This window comes from Syngnathus typhle, linkage group LG16 (genome assembly GCF_033458585.1).
Source record: "Syngnathus typhle isolate RoL2023-S1 ecotype Sweden linkage group LG16, RoL_Styp_1.0, whole genome shotgun sequence".
Taxonomy (NCBI): Eukaryota; Metazoa; Chordata; class Actinopteri; order Syngnathiformes; family Syngnathidae; genus Syngnathus; species Syngnathus typhle.
This window is the reverse complement of record NC_083753.1, coordinates 9,427,140-9,452,068: the sequence shown is the minus strand read 5'-3', so window position 1 is coordinate 9,452,068 and position 24,929 is coordinate 9,427,140. Positions and strand designations below refer to the sequence as shown.

General features: G+C 45.1%; 1 protein-coding gene across 4 annotated transcripts; it reads right to left on the bottom strand.

Annotated features, from left to right (window-relative positions):
- Window positions 1-477: 477 nt before the first annotated feature.
- LOC133169488 (signal-induced proliferation-associated 1-like protein 1) lies at window positions 478-24,909 on the bottom strand. Of its 4 annotated transcripts, none has more exons than XR_009718417.1 (22): window positions 24,566-24,909; window positions 12,454-14,145; window positions 12,255-12,385; window positions 11,659-11,847; window positions 11,408-11,582; window positions 11,181-11,284; window positions 10,909-11,066; window positions 8,315-8,894; window positions 7,962-8,236; window positions 7,625-7,879; window positions 7,405-7,548; window positions 7,092-7,249; window positions 6,925-7,001; window positions 6,450-6,853; window positions 5,068-5,250; window positions 4,591-4,753; window positions 3,969-4,167; window positions 3,743-3,892; window positions 3,410-3,530; window positions 2,429-2,507; window positions 1,996-2,189; window positions 478-1,927 (listed from the first exon to the last, which is right to left on the bottom strand). XR_009718417.1 is itself a non-coding variant. In XM_061301731.1 (22 exons), exons 2-21 carry the CDS (start codon window positions 13,919-13,921, stop codon window positions 2,046-2,048), a joined length of 5,157 nt encoding a protein of 1,718 aa, XP_061157715.1. In that variant the 5' UTR covers window positions 13,922-14,145; window positions 24,566-24,909; the 3' UTR covers window positions 478-1,927; window positions 2,018-2,045. The 4 variants fall into 4 exon arrangements, 3 of the variants coding, with proteins under 3 accessions (XP_061157715.1, XP_061157711.1, XP_061157712.1); XM_061301731.1 differs by having other exon boundaries at window positions 2,018-2,189; XM_061301727.1 differs by having other exon boundaries at window positions 478-2,189.
- Window positions 24,910-24,929: the final 20 nt, after the last annotated feature.

Below are 24,929 nucleotides of genomic sequence, written 5' to 3'. Positions count from 1 at the left end.
TGGTTCAAAAGTATTCGTGGTGAGTAACAGCGCCATCACCTGGTGAAATTAGAGAATTTCTGGCCAGCACCTATTTTTGGGGCATAGATTTTTCCAACTTTCTAATTTAATAACAGGTTGATAATTGGACTTTCAATAATAAAATTGCCTCCATGATTTGTTGATCACGCCAGAATCCAAATTTGATTGCTCCTTTCAAAGTGATCTCAGCAACTTCACTGTGGTGGAACTCAATCTTAGCAAAGTGTCATTTCTTCAATCTAAATGCGCTCCACGTCAATAGCCGACACCTCTTAGGTTGTTCTCGTCCATCAATCTGTCCCATCTAGACTCATCTATCTGCGTTTGATTAATGATGCCTGAGTGAGAAGGCAGCAGGTAATCACAATCAGCCGTCGGCTGGCGGATTATTGACAGCTCGCCATTGTGAGATAACTCTCACACTACTCGGCAGAAATAAACTCATGAGATGTGTAATAACTGAACAAAATATCTTTAATAGATATAAACATTTTGTACACATCACAGGTGAATGGAACGAGAGTCACATGTCGTCACACGTGTTCGGGATGAAGGTTCAAGAAGGGGCCTCTGACTTTTTATGCTTTCCGCTGTTATTAAAGTAATTATGAAAAATAGCAATGATGGTGCAAATTGTGAGACTAAAAAGAGGCTTACTGGAAGTAGATTTTTTTTTGGGAGGGGGAGGCTTAATATAGAAGCACACATAAAAGCACCAAAAGTTGCAATCTTACAATATTTGTTAACATATTGAACAGTTCCAGATGAAGGATCACATTGGAGGCTCTCAGCATGCATGGTCAGTTCCATGTTTTGTAATAACTCACGTCTTCTCTATATTTTTTTAAATTTATATTTATTTGAATCCCTATAGGGAGATTCTTAAAGGGGAATTTTGAATGGTTTTTTTTTTCAGTGTAAGCTATACTTGAAAAAATTATACATACATTATATTTATTAAAAAATAAAATTATGAAATAATTTACTCTATGTAGTATGGAATATTACTGAAAATTCTTAGCTAACCTTCCCATATAACTATCAGTTTTGGACCCCTTCTCAACCATACAGTCAATCATTTCAAGCAATTTGGAGGCATTGGAAGTTCAAATGAAAAATATTTTCACATATTATAACTTATGTATATACATTTACTGATATTTTTCCAGATGAAATACACAAATTTCTCTGCATCTGATTGTGTAGCGTACACAGAGGTATCCCCATCTGTTTATGGCTGCTTTTTTTTTTTCTTCAGTAACATCAACATATTCATAAATATTCTTTAAATATCTCTTCAAAAAGGGCACGGGGGGAGGAGGCGAGAAAAATAAATCATATATTTACAAGATGGTGGAACAAATGAGCCGTCAAAGCTATTTAACTGACAACCGAAATCTGGCCTCTTTTCTTTTTTTGTACAAAAGATATACTGTTTGCATCTGCAACTGTACAATTGCAAATTGTTACAATCGTTTTACAATGGACAGACACCTGACTTTACAGTGTTTACAGGATGTGCTAACGCAAAGGCCGTCTGTTTACTCACAATGCTACAATAATGGGATACGATCTCTCATACATATATATATATATATATATATATATATATACATATACATATATATATATTTCTCTGTCCAATAAGCTATTCAGAGATACCACTGTGTGAAATTAATAAAAAAAAAAATATCACTGTCCTCCACAAAATGCCAATTAGCGTCGAAACCCTTTCAGAAGAATACGAGACATTTATTAACTGCGTCTGTTGTTTTAATCGGTTCTCTTCTCTGACATGCAGGGACAAGTCTGCACCATAGGTCAGTTCTTAAGCACGCGTGCTTGGTCAGTTGTAACCATCGGATGATGTTGGCACTGGTATGACGTAAACACCAAGAGAACGCGTCTGTTGGTTTTAAAGAGCACGTGTGAGTCCTTCTTGAAGGGTAAAAAAAAAAAAAAAGACGCACGTACAGCTGAGTTTTAGTGGTCGTACTTCCTTTGTGGCTGCATCGCCGGCGTCGTCAATTCATGTCGATGGTGTTGAAGACCCACTCTGTGAATTTCTTCAGCTTGGCTGAAGCGCTGTACGACTCCTCCAGGAGGCGCTGGTTGTCTTCGCGCAAGCCCTGGATCTGAACTTGCAGGGACGCTTTGGCATCCTTCTCCTGCAAGGAAGAGAGCATGGTGAAGCCTAACCTGTGTTACTGGCCGATAAAATCACCTGTTTGCTGTCTAATAGAAAAAGAGTGCTTTGACGCCATCTGTTTGCATCTTGTGCGACGTAACATGAATCATAAAATGTAAAATATTGTTTGTACAGTCAGTAAGGATTTTAAGACGGCAATAATTGAAGTCAGCAATCCACCCGACATTACTTCCTACATTCAAAGTCAATCCAATTCACCTTCTTCAGGTCTTCCTGTAGCGCCTTCACCATTGACTCCAGTTGGCTGAGTTTCCCCATTAAACAGGCGGGCATCTCGCTGTGAAAAAGAAAGAAAGACAAACAAAACATTATCTCAAGACAAACTTTGGCGCTTGGACAGGTGCTTTAAAATGTAGCAATTTCACAGCACAGTTGAGCCCTGGACACTAAAATCCTCCCCTGGTTCCGATCTACCGATTCTACTGCACAGCATTAATGAGCTATTTCTTCACCTAGTGGCCTGGAGCGTTTATTTACTTAACTTCAGAGAGTACAACGTGTCTATTAAGTGTAGGTCATTTGTTAGGGGTGAGGTCTTTTTTTTTTTTTGGGAGGGGGATTCCTGTTTGATGATGTTTCCATGCGCCACTTACACACAGTACACAAAATAAAATGCTCTGACTCCAGTTTTGATTGACAGATGGATATTACTTGAAATGAAAATGTAGTTACCTTTTCATGTTTTTTCCCTTGTGTATTTATACTGTACTTTTACTGTCTGTATGCACACTGGCTTTTATTCGTTGTGTTATCTATTTATTTATTATTTATTGTTACTCTTATTATTTATTGTTTGTGCCTTCTTGTTTTTTATATTGCGTCGTTTACTTGTATGTCTATCGTGTAATATGTCTTGTCACCGTGGGATAGGGAAAACGTAATTTCGATCTCTTTGTGTGTCTCGGCATGTGAAGATGTTGACAATAAAGCAGACTTTGACTTTGACTTTTGACTTTGAAAGTGTCATAGTAAAAGTATTTTTTCCTGTTTCGGATGGAAGGTTTTTTTTTTAAGGGGGATCTTGCAGGTCATGCATAATTGAGACACAGTGGGCCACAATTTGAGGAGGTGGTAATTCATTAGTAGTGGTCTTTGGTGGTAGTAAACTCGGCAGGCACAGGGCTGGACACAAGTAAATAAGAGCAAATGGTCCAAGGCCGGTGACTGGATGACTCTTACCCAGGCGAAGGCTGTCTCAGTGGGGCTGCCTGTGGCTCAGCCTGCTGGGGACTGACACTAGCTGGGCTCTCAGCCACGGCGGCGTTCTCCTCCTGGGCCGCCAGGTACACCAATCTTTGCTCTGTAGAACCAAGCACACACTGAGATTATGATTCAGAAGTGGAGACAAAGTGGTCCAACAGCGACCCCCTTCGGTTGTGATTGGTATTGCATCAACATGGGGTCCTCGGTTTTCTACCACTCGGAGTTATCATGATCATATCAGACCTTTTTAATGGGCCAAAAGCTAAGGTGCAAATGCCCTTTGGTTCAAATATTCCAACATGAGCCTACCCTCAAAGGCCTTGGCGGCATCTACCAGGTGGGCCCAGTCCAGTGGGCCATCTGTCTTGGTGTCAGGGAGGGGCATAAGGGCAGGATCCTGCGCTTGCTGATTTGCCCTCTCTTGCTCCAAGTCAGTGCTCTCAGGAGCGGATAAGTTTCCTGGAATAAAGGACGTGTAAAATGAAACCCCACAACCCTGTATCCATGCTATTTAGCAATATTAGCCCAAGCGTACCCGAGGATTTGCGCGGCGTTCGACGGCTGGCTGCGTTGCGAGCGGTGGGCGAGCGCGGTACGGTCGAGCAGCTAAACAGAAGGTCTGTGGGGGTGTCACGCTTGTCGCTAGAGATGGACCCCCTCTGCCCGCTATAGATGCTCTCATCTGACAGGGTTCTCTGGAGGGTGCGGCGGGTAGGCGTCGGAGCAGGGAACGGCTTTGGGGGGGGAGGAAAAATATATTTATCTATTTTATATCAATATACAGTAAGGCCTTGCTATTTGGAGGATATAAAAAAAAGCGTAATCAACATAAATCAACTTTATTATCATATCATAGTCCGGCCCATTCCCGTCCCCCGCCCCCCAAAAAAACAAAAGAGAAAAGAAAACACTACAGGTTATTCCAGAACATTTTGTTTGAACTCCCAACAACTTTCTGAAAATTAACTGTTTGAAAAGACCTCCCCGTGTGAAGACTTTGAGTGTGTTTGCGAATTGCAAATATTGACACTCCGGCGTCGTCTCTGTTTGAGCCCACCAGAAAGTTGTAAAACTTCCACTTGATGTCAACGACAAATTGCCGTTCAACTTTATAGAGGTCACTCTAAATGGCTATATTGAATCATCTGCCTGGGTACCTTCTCTTCACTGGTGGTGGGTGGAGGGCTGTCAAGCATGATGAGCTTCTTCAGGTCTTCTTCCAGGTTGGACTTGGCAGTGTGCCGCTGGGGTGACTGCGAGCCCCGGAGGTTGGCTCTGAGCTGCGGCTGACTGACCAGTAAACCATCACTCTGGTGCCGTCTAGACAGAAAAAAAAATAAAATACTTCACTGCTAGCTATTCAATTAAAGAGAAACTGAATAGATTTTCTTTTTATCAGATGTTCTTAGCTGTCTACTGCAAACTACCACATGGTGTCACTGTTGCCCACATTTTATTTGTTTTAAAAAGAGGAGGGGGCTGATGCGGGAGCATGACAAGTGAGCCTATATATATTCACTCCCAGTCAGTCATATATCAAGTAAAACAGCAGGAAGCAGGAGGATGCAGCTCTCTCCCTACCCTGAATGACAACTTGGACCAGATCCATCTTAAAGTATTCAGAGAAAACGTACTTCCGAGAGCTGCCAAAGTCAATGGAGTTGACGGTCCCTCCGGGTTTTTTCCATCCGATTAAGAACTTTGAGGTGGCCCCCTGTCTCGGATAAAAGGTCTTGGGCCCCGGGGAATTCTGGGAGGTGGGTGAGGTGTCGGTTGCTGGCTCCTCTTGGTTTCCGGAGGGGCTAGAAATCGGTGTGCTGTGATGGATGACAGAAAGATAAAGCGCCTATTGGGATAGATGCCATGTCAACATAAATTGGAAAAACAAAATCTGGCATCTTCTAGATGAAATCTGATACATACTAGATGTTCACTGAATAAAAATGTTTCTCCAGTAGCATGCTGATTAATTCAGCCCGATTAAAAACAGGACACAATGTCCTTGCATCGAGCCCATCATCTGCAGAAGTTTTCGGATTGTGTGTGCGAGCGCACGTGCATGCACATATTATAAAACAAAGCCTCCAATGTACACGTCGAGTTATTTCTGGCTGGGTGAAGAAGCGAGGGAAGGGAGCTTTGGTTGATTCAAAGGAAGTGGGATTTAAAAGAGGAGGGGGGGAAACAGTGCTGAGCTCACAGTCTGCTTTTTTAGCAACTTCAAGCATTTCCTTTCTATCATGGATACTGGGGGGGATGGAGAATGCACACACGCACGCACACACACACACACATTCGCAAGCACATCCTTTGTTCAAAACCCAAACCGCAGAGCGTCTGACTTTTTCGCCGGGGATGATGCAGGATGTACTGTGGTACCTTGACGAATTAAATTTGTTCCATGACCAAGCTGGTAACTCAATCTACTTGTATAACAAATCAATTTTCCCAATTGAAAAGAACTGAAATACCATTAATCCATTTCAGATGCCCCCAAAGGAAAAAAAAAAGTGATTTTAATTAAGAAAGACACCACTATATTATATGAAAACATAAAAAGATTGTAAGAGATAAACCAAATGAATATTACATTTCCTATAGATACTCTTCATTGATTTAGAAAAAATTTTAACTAAATTCTACAAAAATTCAGCTTTGAGTATAACGGCAAAGTACAATCAGAAATTAAATTCGTAACAAATAAAGTATAATAATACATTAAAAAATAATGGCAATAGAATATCGAGAAAAAGTCTTGCTGTATGCTCTTTGGCCTCTTGGGGGCAGTGTGGTGCACACTTGGCAATACACTTACAAAAAAATAAAGACAGAAGAGGCTAACTTCGATGAATTCCGAAGAATATATGTGAGTATTTTTATATGTTTACGTTTTGTTAATGCTAATTTTTCCTAGTCGGTCAAGTGAATTTTCAACTTAGTGCTAGCATCACGATGGTAATGTAGCATCACTGAATCTGAAATACATTTGAGGACAAAATAACAAGTAAGTGCACACCTGGACTGGGAGGCGGAGTCACTCAGGGTGTAGGAAGCTCCATCTGGGAAGGCTGACGGGCTCTTCAACGGATTCTCACCACCTTGAGGAGCGAGGGAGTCTGGAGCGGGCGGCGAGGAGTCGGCCCCACTCTGCCCGCCCGTCTCGTCCTGCCACGGGATGCCGTCGGCGGTCCTGAAGGCGGCGTTGGAGGAGGCCGTGCTGCTCTGGGTGGCGGTGAAGGACGTGGCGTCGATGCCGCTGTCGGTGGACGCGCCCTGGAGGTAGGCGCCGAGCTCCAAATCTCCGCGCACTCCTGACCGCGACCCCACCTCGTACCACTTGTCGTCGCTGTGGGCGGAGCTTGAGGCATTGCTTGACAACGTGTTGCTGCTGGACTGGCTGGAGGAATAAGGAGCATCAACCTGTGCAAAAACACAAGACAGAAAGGTTTGACATCTCAGAGCACGTCGACATGTCAACATGTCCTGCTCACCTTAGCGCTCTTGTTGGGTGAAATATGTCCACCCAGCTCGGGTGGCTGGAGTCGAGGAATGAGCACCTTGGACGTTTCTGCCAGCGCCGCCACGGCAGATAAAAAAAAAAGCTTTTTTTGGACCAAGTCACTTCTGATTCAAATACTGTAATTAAATACACTTTTACCTTGAGTGTTTTTTCCCCCTTGTGTACACGTAACCTCACTCTCGCCATTTCGGGACCAAGCAGCTCCTGTGCTGGAGCCCATTTTGATGGCGCTAGCACTGTCACCTGGCAACAGTCGCGCAGACGACACATGGGACTGGCAGTTGTTGTTATTAAACCTACAAGAGAGGCGCCACAGGGGTATTACTTGAACTCCATCAAAATCACTGGACGCTCCAAACTTGTTTACATTTTAAAACATGTTTCATCACCGGGCTGCATTATCATTATTTTTTACATCTGTGATATTGTAGAAACTGAGAAATGCACTTACCCCTCAGGCATAGACTTCTGCCTCCAGTGGTTGGAGCTCATGTTGTCGGTGTAAGGCAGGCCAGAGGGGGAGTTTGTGTTGTGAAGCGTGCGGCCCATCACGATTGAGCAGGCGAGGGCGTAGTTTTCATTTCCAGGTGAATACCTGTGAGAAAACAAGATGTCGTCACACAGGGGTCAGATAACGCACCAATGTATCTTTGGGTTAGCTTATAGGCAACCTTTTAGGAACTACGGGTCGACCGTCACTGGACACACTGCGCGGCATGACAGCAGAGTTGCCGAAGTCCGGCGGAGGAGCCTTGATGAGCGTACCGCCCGAACCCGCAGGCCGGGTCTGAGGGCTGGAGGATGTTCTGGGCCACTTGGTGTTGCTGTTGGTGGCCGGGCGGAAGGGGAATTTCAACTCATAGGGCATTCCCTCTTTGTGATTCTTGTAGTCCACTAAGGGCATGTGATAGATTTCTGAGCAGCCTCTGTGGAAACAAAATGTTTTGGATTATATTGTGAAAAGCTAAAAAAAAAAAAAAAAAGGGGGTATGCTAATAGTCCAATTACCTGCGCGGTGTGGAGTCTTCGTGCGGAGGAATGATGACCACTTTGACGGTGACGGATGTCCTGAGTAGGTCGATCATCTGTTCGTGTGACAGCGAGGCCACGGCGACCTTGCAGATCTCCACCAGTCGGCTGCCTTGCCTCAGCCCGGCCTGCCAGGCGTAGCCGTAAGGCTCCACCTCCGCCACGATGCCTTCAAAGTTGACGTGAAAGCCCAGTTGGCCCAAGGCGTTGCGACGCAGCGTCATTTCGGCGGTCTGACTGCCCTTGGTCAGAAGCTAAGGTGGAGGATATAAAACAACAGATGAAACCAGCACTTGAGTCAAATATATGTTGACAAGCAGAGACAGACTGACCTCCAATCTCTTGACCACCTCTCCAAAGTCTTCCGTGTTGTTATTGATGGAACGAAGCGATACGCTTTCACCGCGTTCGTAGAAGATCTTCAAGGAGGCGGGGCTTCCGGTTGACCAACCGATCACGTCGCGGGTGGCGCAATTAAACACGACGGCTTTGGCTTCCTGATCCAGGAGGATTACGAAATCGTTGGAAACGGCCAACAGGCATTCCCGCTCCGCACCTGCCACCTGGTCTTCAGCGTGAACTTGCCAAGTTATGGCGCCCAGGCTCCGGAGCTCCGCACCACTGTACGGCCGCGTTTTCTCCCGTCGTTTGTGCGCCAGGGAAATAAAGGGAAACTTCCCTGTGGGTTCCACTGGAGTATTAGTCACATGACGCTCAGCCAAATCCCTCAGGTACTCCTGCCGCGTGCGCGTGGCCATGGCGCCAAACTTGTCCGACTTGTGTGCGGCGTTTTCGGCGTTAATGACTTTAGCCAAGAGGAAGTCCCTGAAGACGGAGGACTTGGGAAAGGTCACGCCCTTGGGGACTGGTGGACCAAATGGGGGGACGTCCTGGGAGCGGCTAACAGCCACACTGGAGAAAACAAATTATTACGGTTACTGCCAATCACCCGTTTTTGGTTCTGCTCAGTGGTTGGCTTTAGTTAAAAGGAAACTAGCTGACTCTTTTTCAAACATCGTAAAGTCACTCATACAGAAAATAAGTGTGTCAGTGGGGGGGGTGTAGGGCGAGTAGCCTTGAATAAGCGGCTATGACACTTGTGACAAGTTTCCATCTACTTCATTAAACACATCTACTGGCAGTAGGAGGAATGTTGCAAATTCCGCCTGACTAAACCCAAGATATAAATACTATACATCCCATCTTAGTTGACAGCGTAGCAGCCAACCTGCCACTCTCGGCGCTGCTCCGTTTTGGACGAAAGCCACTGTGGCTCCAGCTCGCAAACACCCTTCATTTCCTACACAAAGAGGGTGTTACGCAAGACGTCTCCGCGGCGGGGCAGCGGTTGAAAGCGGCAGATTAGCGCCCCGGGCCGCTCCTTTAATGCTCCATTCTGGCCCGGTGTTGACCGGGGACATTATCGAATCCCAACAGCGAGCTATTATTATCCTGATGACTCAACAAATTGTAGCGATCAAACACGCTGCACGGAATGACATGTGGAATGAGTTTGCGTGTGGGTGTAATCCGTTGAAATTCTCGTCAGGAATCCAAACCCCTGCGTCAACAACAACAACACAAGAAGTCTAGAACTTACCTCCCGGTCCCACGGTGACAATGCTAAAGCGGGTTTTAACTCACGGAGACCAATTAAACTCCGTCATAGGTGAGAGGCGTCCATGGGAAGAACTCTAACAATCAGGAATTAATCTCTTAAAGTGAGGCGAGGGGGGGGGGGGCACATCTGGGTGGGGTAGTTCCACTATTGTCCCACACCTCTCAATTTCAACCAGAAGAAAAACAAGGAGGACCAGAATGTCACCTTACTTTGTATTTAAAAAGCCAAAAGATCCAAACAGAAATTTAAGCGTCCATTAGTCAGAAAAGAAATGCCAAAAAGGCTTTTCAAATAATTTAGTCCAAGGCAATTTTGACCCGTCCGCTCCTGAGGTAGTCTCGCTGTGCTCTGGGAAACTCTGCAATCCTTCCCGATCACATGCATGTCTGGCTCAAGTGAGCACTTCATGTGCATGCCGCTAACTCCTTCAGACCACTCCGGCTCATGCCGCCCTAAAGGCAAAGTGGCGGGGCTGGGAGTAAAAGCAAAGCGGACGCTTCTATTGTCAGCGAGCGTGGAGAGCGAGCCTCGCGAAGAAATTAGTGAGCGAGCGAGGCAAAAGTGTGCGCGAGCAGCCATGAGAAAACGGTACGGGGAGGAGAGGTAGCGACAATGTGTACACACAGTGTGTGTATGTTTGCTTGGAGACGTTCCATTCAAAAGAGGGAGAGCAAGAATCAGCCAGGCCACAATATTTGAGTCATTCCAAACATGAAGGTCATTGAAACAAAAATACAGAAGCATGCCCCGGTTGCGTAAACTCGACTTGTATGTGTAACAGTATCCACCTTATTCCCGACCGCTGACACAGATCCACGTTTTCTTTTTCCTCTTTATTTACTTTCAGTGTGACCCATGCCTTCCGGTTCTGGACTACGCTTTTTGTCTTTAATGCACTCCTGAGTGGTGAGGAGCTTACGGGGGTTATTGCAAAGCATGCAATAGTGCGACTTAGTTCGAATTATTACAGGTATTCTCCATCTCCGGATGTGGTCTTATTCATAGCTGGTCATCGTAACATTCATCATCTTGTCAGCCTCAAGGTGGTGTGCTCGAAATGGACTCAGAATATAAACTGCAGACCTTGGGACAGTTGACTCTAAAAATATTTCATTTTGTCTTCGCAGATACGGTATGTGTCTAGAACTGTGAAATAAATAAATAGATATAATATATAATAATAAAAATATTATTTATTTTTGTATTTATTTATTTGTTTGTTTTTTATTTATGTGTTTATTTATAACTTCTCTACTGGAAAAAATTCTGAGAAATGAGGAAAATTAGGCAGAGAAGGTCTCCTACCTGTAGCAGGTGTTATCCGAGCAGGGATCGTGCACCCTCACAACAATGAAAACATGTTGAAAGTGAGAACGAATGGCCTTTGGGGTGAAGGGGTGTGCACCGGGCTCCTGGAACACAATGGTCACGATGTCGTTCCCAATGTGCCGCTTTCTCAGTAACTGATCCAAAGACACACAAGTACAGTCATTTGTTAGAAAGAGGTGAAGAGGTCAGGAAAAACATCCGACAACCAAAACAACACCGGTATTTTGTTAAACATAGTATTTATTTACCTGTTGCTTATTATTCGGTGTGTAAGGTAGCAGAGTGGACACGTGGAACATGAGCTCGTAGTCCTTGTAGGATGTGTACAGCGAGTGTGTGCCTGTGGAGTCCGCTGGAAAGTAAATAACGAAATAAATAAATAAATAGCTAAGACAGCAAATGTCCTAGCTGCATTTGGAGCCGAACGCGGCCCACGGGCCGGAGGTTTAACACACGTGCTTTAGCGAGTGTTTACTTTTCGTGTCCAGCTGGGCTCTGTACTTGGTGAAGCCCTTGAGGCGAACCTTCTCCCCTAGCAGCTGCAGGAACTCCTCCAGGGCGGGACCCGCCAACTCGTTGTTGTACATCTCCTCCTCCGTGCTCTGGCCGGCTCGGCAGTACATCACGCCCACCTTTACCTGGAAACTCAGCTGGGAATGAAAAAAACAAACACAGTAATTCCTTCAATCCCGGGGACTTCCTGTGGAGCTTTTGACGAAATCTTACTCCTTGCTCGTCCAGTTTCATCAGCTGCTCTGTGACTTTGGGGGTGTTTAAGGCCAATCGCAGGCAAGACAGATCCAGTTCTGGGAGAATGTACTCCAGGACCTCTTTAATGGGCAGCCCTCGGGCGGTGCCATGCTTGGAGGTGGAGAGCACGGCATCCTCCAAGATAGAACCTCTGAGTGTTGTGAGCTGACGGGACAAAAAAACAACAAGGTTGATAAGACTGACATGGAATGCACTCCCCCAAATCTTTTTTTCCTTAGTGAATGAGAATATGAAAAATCCTTCCCCAAACATCGGAAAAAATACCCCACATCACTGACTTAAAACAACAGAAGAGAATTCAAGAGGAAATAAGGAAGATGTGGGAGTCGGAATCCTCGCAGTACACAAAGTCCACATTGTGCTCTGAGTCTGAACTCAAATACTTTGCTATCATACGCAGCCCGAATATTTTCTCTATTACAGGCCTTGAGACTGTCGTCTTCACAATGAACCTGTGTTTGCCATATTTGGGAGGTAGGCCGCAAGTGGTTACTCCGGTTTTTACGCATGTGTGTGTGTGTGTGTGTCTCACTTTGGCAAGAGCAACTGACCTCACTTGTTCTGAAGATGAGGCGATAGTTATACTGCTGACCGTGCTCCTTGTCTTCTTCCAACTTTTCTCTGCGCAAGCTAACCGCCACCGGACCTAAAGCGTCATCGATCCCAAAGTAGTTCCAATGTTCTGAAGGCAGAAAGAATATAGTGAAGGAATATAGATGTAATATATATCAAAAACAAAAAAATCCTTACCCCTTAGGTAGAAGAACTTTCGATAGTAGTAAGCACCAAGGTCCACGTGCTCCACGATGTACTGTTTGGCCTTTTCGCTGAGCGTAGTCGGGCCCTCCTTGGGTCCCTCCAGCACGGCTACGCCGGCGTTGGTGCAGTGTGTGCTTAAAGAGCTTTCATAAATGTTTCCTTCTCCGTTTAAATTCCCGGAGCTACCCGCGACACCGCCAACAAGTCCATAATAATTTGCTCCCAACCTGTGCCTGCCGTTGCCGTCGGCGCCGATTTCATTTCGGAAACAGGGGCAACCGAGTAGCATCTCGTTGCTCTGTTCGTCCCCTGAATCCAAACCGGGGCTTTCTCGGGAGTCGAGGTCCTCCTGGCTGCCACGAGGGGAGCTGTACGGGAGGCTGTGGGTGGATGAGAGGGTGGAGGTCGCCGAAGCGACGGCGGCGGCGGAAGCCCCGGTGGTGGTGTTGTTCTTCCTCCTACCGGTGTTCTGCCGCAACTGAATGACTTCGTTGAGGTCGAAGAGCGTGCTCTGGACGTCGTAGTGGGCAAAGTCTTTCTGACAGACCCACGGTTTTAACGACGGACACGTCTCATCCAGTCGACTGTCCTCGACGTCCGATCCGGCTCTCGGAGAGTCCGACTCTCCTCGTACGTTACGAAGCTTACGGAATATAGACTCGCCCCCGGTTTCGGATTTTGTGCGTCTCTTTGGGGGTTTCTCCCTGTCTTTGGGTTTCGGAGGCTGACCGTCCACGGCGTTCTCCGAGAGGTCACGGGTAGTCTGCTTGGGCCGAACATTCAGCATGTCCTCTAGTTGTTCTGGAGCTGGGCTACGCTGGTCGACTTCCCCTTGGTAGCCTTTAAGCATTTCAAAGAAGCTCTCGCCGGCAGCCCCGTGTTGGTCTATCGAAGATGTGCTGCCGTACTCGCGGTGAAGAGGCGACCATTTGGGGGTTGTCGGTGACCCCCATTCCTCGCCGCTGTCTCCGCCGGCTTCCATCTCACTGATGGTCATGTCACTGTTGCTGCGCTGACGAATTCGCTTCTGTTGCGGGTTCCGGCGACCTCCGTAGTCTCCTGGTGCTAAATAGCGAGCGTCCGTGCAGTAGTTGTTCGCCTGGGCCTGTGTTCGATTCTTTAAAGTATTGTGGATATTTCGCAGCATTGACGAGTCCTGAGGGCTGATGATTGATCCTAATTTAACGTGATTCTTTAGAGGAACGCTCATGATTTCAGGCGGCGTGGCCGTGTGCCACAAAGCCCGTGAGACGTCCTTCCTTGGCGGCCAATCGGCCACACGCGCCCTTACGCCCATTTTGGGTACTCCCGCGCTCACGGTACCGTGGACGTTGTCCGTGCGGGTCGGCGCAGCGCCGCCGCCATTGACCACGCGCAGGTGGCGAGGGTAAAACTCATCGGTGGCAGGGACGGAGCCCCCGACGGTGCAATCCATTGGTGGGCGCTTAAGGCTGGTCATGACACGAGCGCCGAAGGCTAAAGGCACTCAGCAAGTAGACATGGCTGTCTCAGGAATGGATTGCTGCTCCCTGACTTCATGAGCAGGTTGATTGTCAGCAGGAGAAAAGAAAAAAAAAAAAAGGAGGGGAGGGGCAAACTCGACTGTTCCTCACTCAAGCTTGCACAGCAGTTGCCGCTGCGACAAAGCCCCCCATTAGCATGTTTTTAACTCCAAACATTGACCTGAAAAGACAAAAATAATCATTAGGCGCGTTGTCGTACTTGTTTTCATGTGAATATCACAGTAGTTCCACAAAAAGCTATTGCGTAATAAAACTGGTGCATTTTTAATATTTTCAGTGCACATCTGTGTACTTTGTCAAAACAATTAGACATATGACCCAATTTTTTTTCCAGATTTCAACCCACGCCCCGCCCCCTTTTTTTAAACCCTAAAATGTACGCACACAGCATGCTTGGTATATCAAGCTAATTTGGCACTTGGATAGTGGAGGAAATGAGAGTCCCACTGACTGACTGACTGAGCCTGTGATCCTATTAGCCACAAGAACTCAATGTTCACTGTGACGGGGCTGCAGCAGCACATCAACAGCATCACAGCCAACTTTATTTATTGAAAGTAAAAACAAATATCCTAAGCATCTCTAAATGAACACTAATCATTACACACAAGTATCTGTGTACTCTGCGTGTCAAACTCCATCATAGATACTATTGTCCTTTCTGCTAATACAGAATAGCTGATGCTAACATACATATAAATGGATGCGTCTAGATTGTTGGTGGCGGAAAAGCACAACACAAACGCATATCCGTGAAAAAAAAAAATTGCTTATCTCCTCGCTCGCAGACAAAAACGGACAATGGCGGCTGTCGGAATAAAAGGTATAAATTGCCTAGCTGAGCGTGTGTGTGTTCACGGTATTTGTCAGACAGGCAATTAAAAAAAAAAAAGCCATCTTATTTTTTTTCCCCCTATCCTGTCATCCCTACTCTAGCCATTCTCCGCCACCATTTCACTGGTCTGAAGGTCATTCCCAAAGATCTAGATGTGCTGACTAGGTGAGTTTAATTAGCTCTGACCACAGAGAGACGACTAAAGAACCAAGGCTAGATAATGAAAGTACTGCTTATAGAAGAGGACAGAGAGAATAATAACAGACGACCTGTGAGTGACTCACACACACACACAAAAAAAGGAACTTTCAGTGGTAGGAGGCAAATCAGGAGGAGTAGCGTGATGAGTAAGGAACAGACTCGTTACTCAATCCAAAGAACAAGTCCCAACTGGTCTTCAATACACGTATTCACAAACAACATGTTTTCAAAGTTGTGACAAAGGACGGGAAAGATTGTCGTACAAGCCGGTAATTGCCGCGCGGATGAATAGAACTGAAGGGGTTGTTTTTTGAAAAGCTCCCCTTCCACACAGCCCATGGGTTCGACATGTTCCCTAATCGCACCCTACTCTGAGGACTCGACGGGCCTGATGGGCAGCAGGCACAAAGATCTCTCTGTCCTGGCTTGGCCCGTAAGTGAGGCCTCATTCCAAAACAGTGAAGTCTTTGAAAAATTATCTGGCAACGGATACTTTGCTCGTCGCTACGGTTGTTTACATGAGCGCTGCCAGGAAAAACAGATGAATTAGATGCAAAAAAAGGAGTTGCGGAGATAAGGATTAGGCTGAGAAACAAGTATCGAGGAGGGGATTTGGTTTTGGAAGAAGCATAAAGGGATGGAACAAGTCTTTGACAAGAGTGTGGCAACTATTAGGGAGGGGAATAAACTCTCACGCAAGTGGGAATGAGTGTCATATGACGGTCATTAGATAAGTTGTGTAATGCAATCACACACTGTTGATTTGGGGAAATGACACAAAATAATGGAAAAAGCAGATTTGGGCAATGGGTCAAACGCACAAATAATAAAATCGATACAGTTGTATCAGGTGGACGGATTGATTCCGAGAAGAAAGCTGCCGCAACAACGGTTCGCTAAATCATAACATCTGGCAGAACAGAACTAAGCTCAAACTTGCCAGTCTGGCAACTTGAGAGAAAAAGCAGACAGAAGGCCTTGCTGGCAGACAAACAGAGTCCAGTCACATTCTGGAATGCCACCAATTGGAGAGAGGAACTGATGAGTGTTTGCGAGAACCGCAGGAAGAAAAGTAGCAGGGCATGCCGGGACAAATTCTCAGCAACTTTTAAGCTTCTGATGACATCATGACTTCAGGCCCTATCAGCCGAATTGCTCAGGGAGCTCTGACGGATGAGAGCGCGTCTCGAAGAGATGACGGATTGTTCAACTGACCACGAATGGGTGTAAACATCACATGGCGTCAAAGCGCTTGAGAAACCGGTGACAGCGCGTCACCATTCATCATCGCTATTATTGTGTGAGCGCCGCACTGGCAAAGTGGATTTCGCTCACAAGTTTGGATGGAGCGCTTGGAATGTATACAGACATTGTCTTATCTCGAACACAGCTGTCCGCAATCTTTTCTCTTGTCTCGTCCATAAAATACATGCTTTAACGTTTTTTTTTTTTTTTTTATATGGCGAGACGTCGACACCAAATGGGGTCGCCGTTTCTTCAATGTCAACAATGTGGGTGGTCCGGGAGGTTTTGTAAGAAATGTCCAATGTCGAAGAGGAACAAAAAAAGTGGATTACACCGCTTAGGTGGTCTGCTTTGTCATTAAAGTGACACTAATGCCACTTTCGCACTGCACAGGACAGTCTCGCCAAGATTGGAGTTTGTTTTCCCACTTTGAAAAAGAATTGCGGGATCGCAAAGACCAATGTCGCACTCTTAAGTCTTTGTCTGATGCTAATAAACATTTGAAAGGAGACTCAAGGCAGCAAGATAACAGCTCAGAGAAAAACAGCGTAAGCTAGCATTAGCATGCGTCAATACTTGCGTCAATAAGGATTCTACGAGAAAATGTCAAAAACTGAACCTTTTGCGATGGTTGTCGTGATGATGCTGGAATGTTAAAAAAATAAAACAGAGCAACAGGTTAAGCTAATCTAGCATGTATTCTGTTTCTAGCCATGTAGCATCAACCTGCTACCTGGTACATGCTCAGGTTTTAGGAACCCTTGCTGATGAGATACTAAAAACAGCATCGTATTTTCTCTTTCCGATAAAACGGCATTGAAGAATGAGTCGAAGTGCATCAAGTTGAATATTGTGTTGTGGTAAAGGATATTATACGCTGACATCACCTCAAAGCATTTGCCAAGGCATCCAATAAGATTACTGCTCGAAGGCCCAGAGGGGGTGATTTGCATGCTATCTGGAGATGTTGATATGGGAACATTTTCATGCAATTTCAGAGGGATTTTTAATTTATAGTTATAACCTATAAATGTAATATTAGATTTACGATCATTGTAAACATAAGCGTGGGAATAGTAAAGAACGACGTTTATGTTTCCAGTGGGGCAATTGTAGCGTTTTTTTTCTTTTCTTTGTTCACATTTCTCCTGCTGATGGTTTTGTTCAGGGGCTACTGGCATGTTTTTTTTATGTGCAACAGGGGCTCGTCGTCTCACTAATGCGGTCGGCGGTTTGCAGGCTGACGGCGGGTGCGGGGAGAGGGGAAGTGCAGCCTGGAGCAGACCCCCCCCCCCCCCCCCCCACGCACTACCTCAGCTCCCAACTGCCGCAGTTCAGTAGCCGGGTCACCTCATTAGAATTTTTTGCATTCTTCTCCAGGCAGCACTGCTCTCCGAGCGCTCTTCATTATGCGCGACCTCTAATCTCTGCCAAGATATCATCTGATCAATAAAAACAAGTCAGGTAAAACTCCAAATTAGATAGACTGTAAAAGGTACAAGCACTTCAATTTGGGCTTGTTTCCAAAAGATTAGTGGATTAATTGGCCATTAAATTCAGAACTACTGTACATAATGTTGTACATGCACACACACTTTAAATCAATTAAGCATAATCCGATTATAGCCTTTTGATTCATGTTTTTGTTTTAGCACACCCTCAAATGATGTCCTCTGTTCTCCTGAATTGTAGCTCCAAGCAGGTACTACTGGGTACTATTCCTAGTACCAGATTTGACAAAGAATACTTTCTCTGTGAAGTTTTTTTTTTCCCCCTGACATTTTCCAACTTTTAAACAAATGCAAAGCAGAGAATGCGGCAAAGCTCTGCATAAAAAGAGGATATCAGCAGGGGGTCACATTTTTCAGTCATAGACAGCTCCGTTTTTTTTACGAGTTTTCTCTCACTCTTTGAAATATGACTTGGCAAGTAAATCCCCAATTCAATTTAGAATTGAAACAAAAAAAAACTGCAATAAAAACTGTGAAGCGTATCATCCGTCTGTGAAAACCGCTCGGTCACTTAAAGCAGGTTAATTTGTCGGCAAGACAAAAGATTTACGTGTGCCGATGACAGCTAATAGATCGTCATTAAGTTAAAAGCGGCGGAACCACAAGTGGTGGCACTTTGCCAGAAACTGATGACAAAGCCCCAAGTTCAACCTGTCAGCACTGTAACAACACTCCAACTTGTGAAGGCACTTGATTTCACACACAGATTAAATCGCTATTTCTACAACCGTTGCTCCAAATAATTTATTATTTCAGTTGCTACCGCGGTAAAAGAAATCGGTCTGCTAGAACAATTGCGTCGTTTGGAGCCAACTCGGAGTAATGAGTATCCTTGGTAACAAACAAGCCCCCCGAGGCCCTCTAATGAGGGCGACCCATTTGAGTTGACATTCAAAATCTACATTTAATACAACAATCCCTCCTCCGTGATGCCCTTTAGGAGCTCTAACAAGCATTTATACACTTTTTGAGTCATAACCTGCTGCACAGGTTACCTCAGGTGAGCATTAGCGTTAGCATTTTAATGCCAATGTTGTGGCGCTAGAAATAATCTGCCAACAAATAAAGAAAATGGCGGTCTTAGTGCGGGGCTTTTTCACGAGCGTTTCTCTTCTCGACGGGTAAATATCTCCTCATTTGTGCCCAAACAAATACGCCGTGCTCAGCAAGAGGCTTGGCGCCCGACTTTGTTTACTCGAGCGCGTTTTGGGATGCAAACGTTGCAGCAAAGTTTGGATTAAAGGGGCAAAACTGAAGCGGGATAATTAACACCGTTGATGCACGGTGGAGGGTGGTGTGCCAATTTCGGTTAAATCTTTGTGAGAGTGGTTTTGGACCACAAAAGAAGAAACGCCGAGGATATAAAAAAGGCAAGCTTGAGCAGAGCGACTGTAAACAATGAGGTCATACAGCAAGAAATCAAAATGTCAATCATGATTGCGCAAACAGCGCTAAGCAAAGATTTTTATTTCATGGTATGCCGTGCAGCGTGTAAAATTTGTGGCGGTCACACACCATGCAAGTGTGGTGAGCCCACCGGTGGGTTTGGGTCACTGGCGCCGACTCCCCGTACCCTCGGAAATATAAGTGTGTTAGGAGTTTAATAATTGTGTGTGGCTTTTGTAGGGAAACAAACTTCAGGTAGTTTAATTATTAATTGTCTTCTAGATAGAAAAGCAAATACATTTTTATGAAATGAGGATAGGGTCAGAGGTCAGCAACTGTTTGGGGGGGGGGGGCGGAGTCGACGGTGACTTGACAAATTCTCCCAGCACAGGTGTCAATATGACAGAAACCTGCGACGTTTAGAAGCCATCTATTACTTCACATCCTCGGCCTGATTACGCATGGAGGAAACAAAACAAGGACCTTTTAGTAGAAGACAACAAATTAAATTCATCCGCCTGAGCAATTTGATAAAACAACTGATGCTTGTTGAATACAATAAAGGCCTGCCAAAACAGGATTGGAAGATATTTGTGCTTGCAAGTTGTGGCTTGCGATGGTTTGATGAGCGGGCGGCACACGCAAACTCGCCCGCTGCGGTTTAGCGCGGTCACGAGCTGGCTCCAACACAAGCCGCATGACATTTTGAGCTGAAATGTAGCGATGCAGCTTTTGCACTATTTCTGCTTTCATTAAACACAAAGCCTGCAAATGCCAGATTACGCAAGAGGAGCAAAATCGGAGATAGCCCTGGATCTGATGTTTTTGTTTTGATCGCTTCTCTCACTCAAGCCAAAAGATAGTAAACAGAGACCGAGCCGCAATGTGATATTATCAGATTTTGCAACCGATCCTAACAGTATAGCCGTTATTTTTTTTCCCCACAACCGGTTTCTAGTAATAATTCCGTTTATGTCCTTGTATTATTTGTAAGGATTTTGAAATTGGCAGTTATGAGCAAACGTTTCTGCAGTTGGCTTGACTTTTAATTCCGATGGTGCAAAAAACAAATAAAGGGTCACAAAGGCAAAAAAAAAAAAATCGTCACAACCACACAAACGAGAAAAAGAAAAAGAGATGTTGGCTGTCACTCTCTAGTAGCCGAGGGCAACTAGCACCTTATTAGCATTCAGGTCAAGTATGGCATCAACCTCCCCGGTGCTGACATCAACGTGCCACTTACACCGAATCCGAGGGTCGAAACCCCGGAGGAGGTGAACGACCGAGGCTCGCGGCTCACACATAGCGCCCAACTTTGTGTTGCGCTAGCCCGTATCCAGGAACACATCAATGAAACGTACAGGAAACAGGCAGCCACAGAGGAAAGACTGCGGGGAAAGCAGCCATGTTTGTTATGAACGGACCCAATGTGACCTGTGCACCTGGAACAACACCGCTAAAGACTTCATTTCGAGAGGTGTTTTGGATTTGTCAGATAGTACCGACAAGTGATGAGAAGCGGACCTGAAGAATATTTGGGAATTTTCTTTTGATAACTTAATGATGATGAAGTTATTTTACTAAATGAGTCAAACATTGTCCCAGAGGATAAAGACTATATGCATTTTATTGTTTGAAAATTTCCTAGCTAGTCAAAGCAATACAATAGATTTCATAATAGAGGGATGTTTTTCTGAGTCCACCTGAGATAGTTTGAAGGGTAATCACACTTGAGGAAAGGAAGTCTTTGAATTACTCTGCTTTCATTCTTTGCTTTCACTATTAAAGAGCAGGGCAGGAAGTCAAAGGGGTGGAAATGGATGCAAGGCCGAGGATGTGCAATTGAGAACACAACCTGGGGCGTGCTTGTACTCAGCAGCAAAGTAAGTGTTTGAACAGGCAGCCATGTGTAAGCATTCCGGCGATACTCCACAACAACATCACATGTCGCACCTGAACGCAACTAGCGGGTAGGAATGAAGATGAGCTGAACCGACCTGTCTATACGTCGAGATCTGCTTCAAGTTCAGTCATGAACGAGCTTTCGGCATTCCTCCCTCTGTCTCAGATTTCGGCCCACCGCAGGGACAACAGAAAAACCTCTGTGGTTTCTTGCTTTCTATTTTTTTTCTCAATTATTTTCCACGCCGCTCGGCATGAGAGGCAGGCCTGCGACTCTGCTTCTGCGTGTTTGGATTTCCCTCAGAAGTGCGTGTAATGTGTTCCAGAGAGGGAAGCAAACCTAACTTGAGAGACGGAGTTGCAACTGGCAGACATGTCCGGACAATAACGAGCACGTCAAGAGATCGCCGGCGGCGGATTATCATCAGCATCCCAAACGTCAGATTCCACTCTGGAAAGTTGTTTTCTTGTGTTTGTCTCACTTTAGATTCTTTCAAGTGGTTCCTCGCTATCATCTCTTTCCAGCATCGATGTGGTGGTGGTGGGATTTCTGCATAATTGTGGCAGTTGGTTTAAAAGTCGGGAACGGGATGATAGGAATGAGTCAACTCGAGATTTTCCTCTTTGCAAAAAGTTAAAAGACCACCAAGAGAAGCTGAGGAAACCGAAAACAACCCGCCGCACCTGCAAAGCGCCTGAATTATTGTGAATTTCTGCTGGATCAAACTTCCAGAATGTTTCGCCGGGATGGAGGGGATGAGTTGCTCGCTCGGATTTATCCCCGATGAAAGGGATGACATCATCCCCATTGTAGCCCCTACAGCGGCGTACTTTCAGCTCGCGGCCGCTGCGCTGAGGTCGGTTCCGACGAGGACAAAAGCGGAGCATTCCGACCGTGAGGCAAGCAGGAAAGCCATAGTCACACCTCATTACGGTCAGAGCCATCAAGCCTTTTGGTCACCAGCTCGAAGCTAGCTGAGGTCATCATGGAGTCATTTGACTTTTTCACTATTGGCTCACCGATGTCAGAATTTTAATTAGCTTTTTTCGTTCGCCAAGAGAAGTTAGTAAAAGCATTGTGCAGTATCAGGTACCTGATATCCAAGAAGACTGACTTCTCTCCGGAAACTAGTTAAAGAGTCTCGTGCTCTACCGACTGAGGCTAGCTAGGCCTAATTGCCGAGGTAACTGAAGACTCCAGCGCTTAATAACAACGGCAGCAATCACATCGTTCATTATATAATGTAAACAGTTCATTCAAGCATTTGGGGACAACCACTTAGGATAATTGCGTCCCACACATTCCGGAGTGGCCACTTGTGACGGGCCACAAAGCTCCTCTTGTTGTTTGTTGCCTTGTAACTTTGCTTGAGCTATTGCCCCTCAGGAGACAAAATGGAAACAAAAGCTTAGCCACAGTTAGTAAGAATGCAAAGTGTCAAAATAAAAAGTCTGGAGCTGGATTGTTTGTTTTGATTTATGCACTTTTTCTGCCAAAAAAATGTCAGCAACTTATTTGTCAACTGTTAATTATGGGTCTGCACATTGCAACATTCTATTGTGTTGGAATCATAAGAATGTAAAAGGTTCTAACGTGTGGAAGTAATCTTTTGAAGGGGGAATTTACAAATACAAAAATCATTCCATTTTGCCATATTTGGTAAAGCTGTCAGTATGAACCTGACAGCGGCACATTAGTACAATAATCAGCATTTGCCGTGTAAATCCATAGCGTTTATGCTAAGCCGTGATTGGCTGTGACCTGAGACGTGATGTCAATTTTACTCGGCAGCAAGTTACAAAATGCCCGCCTCCCAAGATGGATAAAAACAAGTGAATTTTGCTGCTTAAATCATATCCCATGAATGAAATATCAATCAAAATTCCATGTTTATACTAGTGGAGGCACATACAACCTATTATTGTAAAGAACATTTTTGGGTTGATTTCCTCTTTAGGTTCATCCATGAGGTCGGTGGGTCCACTAAACAGCAAATGTGACCCACTGGTCAGCAACCACGACCTCCATTGACCGAAATATCTTATCAGAGGTGTGGCTTAGCAGCTATCATGCTTAACTCGTGAATCATTTATCCAATAAGACTTGCAGCTAGCATGCCTCCAAAAAGCGCTACAAATATTAGGCTAGCAACAGGTATTTAAAATCTCTGCTGGAAATTTCCCGATACAATGTCTTTGGAGTTTGACTGATATGGCCGCAGACGAGTCTCAGCATGATCTTAACGTCCGGAACAATGCTGTATTTTCCTAACCTTGCCTGTCAAGCCAGAGCGTTGTGGTATATTAAAATAGAGCGTGCATATTTTCCTCTGCAGCAGCTGCTTACGATTCCCAGAGAAAGCCCAAATAGCAAGAAAGAAAATACCGTGTGATGAACAGTTACAATTAAAGCAGACAAAGCGCAGATTAACCACACAAGTGAAGATGGCAGTGGAAGAAACCGGGCTAAGCCTTCAAAGAATGCCAAAAATGCTTGATCCTTGTCCAGGGCTGAACTTTAAAGTTGCCCTTCCTTGCTTGACTGTCACGGATGCTGTGATTCAAATAGATGAAGGGGAAATTGTTTTTAATTAGATAGCTTTTTAAAAGGTGTTTTTAAAGTACTGAAGGTTGGACAGGTTGTCACAGTGGCATGGTTGTGACTAACTAAACAAAAGCTTTGTTTGCTATGTGGCGCTGCATTGCCACATCGATGCAGCACTATTGAACCAACGCTGTGTCCTGATTATTTTTCCGAATTCAGTTCAATTATACGCAAAGGTCGTGAGTCAGGTTGCGAAAAGTTTTGATCGACTCTAGATTAAGTTAATTTGTTGTACATTAAATTGCACAGAAGTTGTTGAAATAGGTCCATCTTTTTAAACTTGCTGATCAGAAATTGGCTCCAAAATACTGATTGTGCAAAGCCTACTTTAAATAGTTATTGAGCATTTCTACCCAAAGCACAGCCTAATAAAAAATGAACTATACAATAGTTGTATATTCAATATTTAGTTGTCAACTGTGTCTTTTATAACCCTCGAGTTTGACATAAACACATTGTATGGAAATATTATGGGGTGACTAGACAGATTTTATGATTTTTATAATCATAATGGCCTTCTGAGGGGAAACCCAAACTGAGATGATTATTATATCATTATGGAAAATACAGATGTTGATGAAGTAGCATAGAAACTAACATGCAGTCAATTTACAGCCATGTAACGTTCACGGTACCACCTGTGAATGGGCTTTGGGAGCACCACTGGGGGACAATGCGGATTTTTGACAGCAGCAACGACGGCCAAAAGGGCTTGGAGGATTTTGGTTCTCGACCGACCCCCTCGAGCCTCTTTAGTTGTAATTTGAGGGGAACACGGGTAGGGTCTCCACACTGACTCATCGCTGCACCTTATTCGCTTCGTCCCCAGCGGTGGCGGCAGAGGTGTACGTGAGTGCGACCACCAAAATGCACCAGTTTCCCCCCCGCTACTCACCTTCTGTGCTTTCCGGGGTGCTTTTCTCGCTCCTTTTTCTGAAGACACAATTCGAAGCCTTTCCCTTTGTTCGATTCGGCTCCTACAAGTCCTTGACATGAAACTGCAACATGCGACCTCCTTCATCCACTTCCTCTCGCTGTCTTCTTTTTAACCTTCAAACGTTGGCGCGTCGACTCGGCTTTTTTTTTTTTTAAAAAAAAATGATTATCTTTTTTTATCCTAGCCGAGACGCAACTTGGAAGTTTGCTCGGGGAGAAAAAAGTTATGACTTTGCCTCGCTGCGCTATGCAGCTGCTGCTGGAAGGATGAGATCATTCGCTGTGCCTCTCTACTGCCTATCGTCTGCCACCCGCCCAGGTCT

What these genes read in the sequence shown, in the direction of transcription:
- LOC133169488 (XM_061301727.1), bottom strand. Translation starts at nt 13,921, where the DNA reads ATGACCAGCCTTAAGCGCCCACCAATGGATTGCACCGTCGGGGGCTCC. An exon ending in AAAGTTCTTCTACCTAAGGG is followed by an intron (nt 12,386 to 12,453) that starts GTAAGGATTTTT and finishes TTCTGCCTTCAG; the next exon opens with AACATTGGAACTACTTTGGG. An exon ending in TACAGGAAGACCTGAAGAAG is followed by an intron (nt 2,190 to 2,428) that starts GTGAATTGGATT and finishes TCTTCCTTGCAG; the next exon opens with GAGAAGGATGCCAAAGCGTC.